The sequence below is a fragment of the Aquila chrysaetos genome, chromosome 1 (genome assembly GCF_900496995.4).
Source record: "Aquila chrysaetos chrysaetos chromosome 1, bAquChr1.4, whole genome shotgun sequence".
Taxonomy (NCBI): Eukaryota; Metazoa; Chordata; class Aves; order Accipitriformes; family Accipitridae; genus Aquila; species Aquila chrysaetos.
The window spans coordinates 36,625,118-36,630,152 of NC_044004.1; the positions used below are offsets into that span (position 1 = coordinate 36,625,118).

At 65.9% G+C, this 5,035-nt stretch overlaps 1 protein-coding gene across 2 annotated transcripts; it reads right to left on the minus strand.

Moving 5' to 3' along the window:
• Nucleotides 1-938: 938 nt before the first annotated feature.
• HELT (helt bHLH transcription factor) lies at nucleotides 939-2,908 on the minus strand. Of its 2 annotated transcripts, none has more exons than XM_030026899.1 (4): nucleotides 2,528-2,908; nucleotides 2,065-2,169; nucleotides 1,814-1,910; nucleotides 939-1,683 (listed from the first exon to the last, which is right to left on the minus strand). In XM_030026899.1, the coding sequence occupies exons 1-4, from the start codon at nucleotides 2,552-2,554 to the stop codon at nucleotides 1,190-1,192; spliced, it is 723 nt and encodes a 240-aa protein (XP_029882759.1). In that variant the 5' UTR covers nucleotides 2,555-2,908; the 3' UTR covers nucleotides 939-1,189. The 2 variants fall into 2 exon arrangements, with proteins under 2 accessions (XP_029882759.1, XP_029882749.1); XM_030026889.1 differs by having other exon boundaries at nucleotides 939-1,686.
• Nucleotides 2,909-5,035: the final 2,127 nt, after the last annotated feature.

Here is a 5,035-nt window from a genome sequence, read left to right on the forward strand (position 1 = left end):
TCCCGCCGTGTGACCTTTTCCCCACTAATCTGAAATAGCAGCTTTTCCTGTATTTACAGGTTAAATGGAAGATACACATTCTACTTTTTACTCATTGTAATGAAGATCTTTTTGTCTGTCTCCGAATAAAGGGTCGGGTTGGTTTACAAATTGCGGGTCAGCCCATTCCGTGACCTGGGCAAACAACCCGGGTCAAATCTCCTCAAAGCCTCCCCACCCAACTGGAATAAGTTAATTTACCCCTCGGCGGCTCCGGCCCCGCCGGGCACACCCGGGCTGCCCGGGATGGAGGGTGGCTGGGGTCCCCCTGCCCTCCTGCCAGAGGGTGCGGGGACACCCACGGGCGCTCGGTTCGGGTGGGACCGACTTTGCCCCGTCGGGCAGGGCGGGAGGGAGCCGTGCCACGGCCCCACGCCGGCAGCGAGTCTTGAAGGGCTGCCCCCCAAGAGCTTTTATTCGGTTTATTCTCGGCGCTCTGCAGCCCGCGCCTTCCCCCTTATTCCTCCTCCTCCTCCGAACAAGCTGCCCCGCAGAGAAATGCGCCGGCAAAACCCACGGGAGATCCCGGTGCCTTTCGGACGCGTGGCCCTGGGAGCATCCCCCCACGGGCGCGCGGGAGGGCAGCACCCACGGGTTGGTTTTTTTTTGGGGGGGGGGGGAGTGGGGCATCCCCCACCCGGCGGGGCACCCCCGGGACTGCATCCCTCCGGCGGCGAGAGGGACCGAGACCCGCCGCGCCACGCTGCGCCCCGCCTGCCCGCGGTGCCGACCCACGGCCGCGGCGTCCAGCGGCCTCCCCGGCCCTCGCGGACCGCGTTTCGCTCGTGGGTTTTGTTGTTTTGTTTTTTTTTTCCTCCCCTGGGTAGCGGGGTGGGTGGGGGGAGACTCCCACCGCCGCCCGAGGACGCTCCCTCCCGCAAACAAGCAGGGGCGGCGGGTATAAACATTTATTCCGAGGCATCGCTTGTACAGGCACCGCACCCGGAGGTGGAACGAAGAGCCGGGGCGGGGGGGGGGGGGGGGGGCACATCCAGGCCCCCGCGGCAGAGCCGGGCCCCCGCGGGGGGCGGCCGGGAGCTCCCGGCCCTCCGGCACCCCCGCGCACCTCCCTGCCCCCCGGCAGCCTCCCCGTGCGCAACTCGCGGCGTGCCGCGGTCATAAATAGGATTTTCCGGACGGGGGCGAGTCTCTATAGCATGGAGGGGTGCTGGCCCGGGGGCAGCCCGAAGGCGTTGGGGTGGGAATGGCCGAGGAGGTTGAGGTAGTGGCGGTCCAGCCCCTGCACGGAGGAGAGGAAGGTGCTGCGCTGCTGGCCGGGGCTGGCGAGGGGCACGGAGGGGTTGGGGAGGTGGTAGGGCAGGGAGGGGCTGCGGGCGGCTCCGTGCCAGGGGAAGGGCCCCCCCGAGGGCGGCTGGAGCACGGCCTCGCCGGGGCTGTGGCCGTGCCCGGGGCACTCGGGCCCGGGGTGCAGCTGGTAGGAAAAGTCCGGCTCCGGGAGGGAGCCCAGGGAGGTGAAGAGGGGCTCGGTGACGAAGCGCGCTTTGGACTGGAGGAAGGCCAGGATGCGGGCGTACTTGGTGTCTTTGGTCTCCATCCTCTCCACCGTCGTCAGGTAGTGGACCAGGTTCTTCATGCACTCGTGGTAGCCGTAGTGGAAGTAGTTGGCGAACTCGGAGAGCAGCTCTGCTGGAAAGGAAGGGGGCAGCGGAGCCGAGCTCCTCAGGGTCCGGCCTGGGGGGGCGGGGGTGGGGGCGAGGCGGGGCCGCCCCCACGCCGCGGGTGTCCCGGCGGGGGCCCGCGCCCGCCCACCTACCCTTCTCCCGGCCGCGGGGGAAGTCCGCCGAGTGCAGGGCCCGCAGGTACTGCACCGTCATCTCCAGGATCTCCGCTTTCTCCAGTTTCCCCGAGCTCTGCAACGGGCGGCGGAGAGGGGCATCACCTCTCCCCTGGGGCTGCGCTGCGCTCCGCCGGGCCGCCCCCCCACCCCCCGCCGCATCGCGGGGGGGGGGTCGCTCCGCACCGGGGAGAAGAGCGCAGGGGCTTCCCCCCCCCCTCCCCGCCTACCTGCTTGGCCAGAGCCATGGGCACCGTCTTCCCCAGCTCGGTGAGGCAGCGGTTGATGCGGTCCCTCCTCCGCTTCTCAATGACTTTGTGGGAAACCGGCGTCCTCTGCAAAACAGACGGGGCGCGTTAGTGGCGGGGGGGGGGGGGGGGGGAGGGGGGAAAGCAGCCGGATCCGGCATCGCCGGCCCGGACCCCCACCAGTGCAGCCGGTCCCGACCCCGCTCCGAGCAGCGGCGCCGGGCGCGACGCGGCCCCGGGAGGGATGCTCCGGCGGCGGGTCCTCTCCGCGCCGCCCCGGGGGCTCCGCGTCTGCGCGGGCGGCCCCGGCAGGGCAGGCTTGTTTTGGGGGTGGGGGGGAGAGTGTGGTTGGTTTTTTGGGGGGGGGTGGGGGGCTTTCTGAAGGGAACGGCTGTGAGGGGGCCGGGTCCGCAGAGCCGTGCGCGCAAGGCGGGCGGCCACTCACCCTCCGCTCCTTGAGCTTGGAGGCCATGGTGGGCACTGCATCCCCGCTCTCTCCGGGCCCCTTATAAAGCCATCACTTCTTGGGGGGGACCCCGGGGGGCCTCCACGGACCCGCTGATCCCATAGGATTAGGGGCAGGAACGGCGCCGGGGGAATGTATGCATTAAAGATCAGGGTGGAAGGGGGCGAGAAAAGGGATGAGGGTGGGGTTGGTTTTTTGTTGTTTGGGTTTGGTTTTTTTTTTTTCCCCCCTCTCTCTTCTTCCCCCCCCCCCCCCGCCCCTTCTCGCCCCCGTCCACGCAGCCGGGGGCGGCCCAGCTGTGTCACCCCACGTGGACCTCGGGGGCACACGTGACGGTCCCACAATAGCGGCGGGGATGGGGCCGGGGATGCGGCGAGCGGGGCGCAGGGCGCGGTACCGCGCCCTGCGCCCCGCTCGCCGCATCCCCGGCCCCACCCCGCCGCCTGCCTGTAAATCCCCGTTCCCCCCCCCCCCCCCCCTCCCCTTAGCTTCAGCGCTGACTGCATTTTAAAGCCTGTCCAGAGTCATTAAAGTAATTAAGTAAGCCCTTAATAGGCTGTTCCGCCCAGTTCAAGGGAGAACCCTTGGAGACGGAGTGGCCCCGTTTGTTCTCAGGCTTTTCTCACACGACTTGGTGACACGTCCATCTTTATAAGAGATGGCAGCGAGGCTTTTTTTGTTTACACCGCTTTATGCGCCGGGGACACCCCGGCAGGTGTGGGACCGGGGGGCTGGCACACGATATCCTTCCCCCCCCCCCCCCCGGCCCCGCTTTTTTTTTTTTTTTTTTTTTTTTTTTTTCTTCTTCTCCTCTTCTCTTCTTAACGCCGGCCCGGGGAGGCTCTCGCCAGCCTTTGGCACACGACGCTCCTTTTTTGTGTGGTGTGCGCGTCTGTGCGTTGTTGTTTTACCCCCCCTGCTCCCCCCCTCTCCTTTGGAGAGGCTCAATTTGTAGCCTATTATCCTATAGGAAAATGTCCCATTGAAAAGTATGAATAGTTTCATTGGGCCTAAATTTTAATAATGCGGGTCAAAGAAAAGAGGGGCAAATAAAGAGGGGATCGCAGCTGGTCCGAGAGTGCATTATTCGGTGTCACCTGCGAGCGGGATCGCCGACAGACCCCCTATTCATTTGCCTAATTTTGGTCAATTTAACAAACTTCAGGAGAAATTATTGTGGCATTGTTAAGGAGGGTAAAGCTTTCTGATCGAATTAACAGCATGTTTTGATCCGGTAAATGTCATTAAAAAGAAAGAAACAATCGCGTTTAAAGGGGGGCTCCGAGTTAAACGCGCCAAGTGGAGACGCCGGAGCGCAAAGCTCACAAAGGGAGCAAGTAACTGCCACAGGGGAACTTTTGTACGCTCACATTGCTGAGGTTTTTTACACAAAAAGGCATTATTTCATACTTGAATACGTCTAATCCAACAATTGTCTATTTTCTGCAAACATATTTTCACAGCATTGTTAGCTTTCCTCTCCGCGGCCCTCCGCCCGGGCAGCCGCGCTCCGAGCCCGGAGAGCGCACCGAGCCCCCGGCCCGCCCCGCACCGGCCCCGCACCGCCCCCGCCGGGGGAGCACGAAGAGCCGAGAAGCGCGGGGGGGGGGGGGACGCAACCGCCACGCGAAGAAGATTAAAACACGCGGCCAGAGGGGGGGGGGGCACCGGACCTATAGGCCGGGGTGAGACTCGGGGCGGGGCCGGCACCGGGCCGCCGGGGCCGCCTGCCCCCCCCCCCCCTCCCCGCCCCGGCGCTGCCGCAGGGCGCCGCCACCCCGGGGGGGGAGAAGGGAAGACCGGAGGGCGGCCGGGGGGGGCCGGCCGGTGCCTGATCCTGATCCTGATCCTGCCCGCCCGGGCGACGCCGGCGAGCCCCGGGCAGTGCTGCGGGGACGGCGTTTATTCCAGCCGTGCCAGCTCGGGGAGGTGTCTTCTTCGAAACCTCCACGTCTCCTCCCGTGTCCCGCATTTTCCCACCCGTTCCCCTGTGTGATTTAAATGGGGACAACCGTGCCCACCTCGCCTCCCCCCGGGCGTGCACGGCGGAGGGCACCGCCGCTCCCGCCCGCTCGTCTCCCCGGAGGCGGCCGGGGGAAAGGCGCGGGGCCGGCCCTCACCTCGCCGCCCCGGGCCGGCCGGCAGCGCGGAGCGGCTCCGCGGAAGGAGGAGGCGGCGGCGGCCCCGGGGCGCGTCTCCCCCGGCCGGCCCCGCGGCGGGCCGGGCCGGCTGCCCGCCCGGGCGCCCCTGCGTGCGGTGCCGTCGGCCGCATTATTCTTCCAGGAGCCTTGTAGGTTTCGGTATATTCATTCTCGTACAATGGGATTAAACACTAACCGTTATCATCCAAATTAACTAAACTCTGAATAGCAAATGCGGGGGCTTTTATTTCCCCCCCCCCCCTCTTTTGCTCCACGGGCGGAGATGGAGTTGATCCTCTTACTGTCTGTGTTAACCGCCAGCTGCAGGCACCTGCGAGGCAACTTT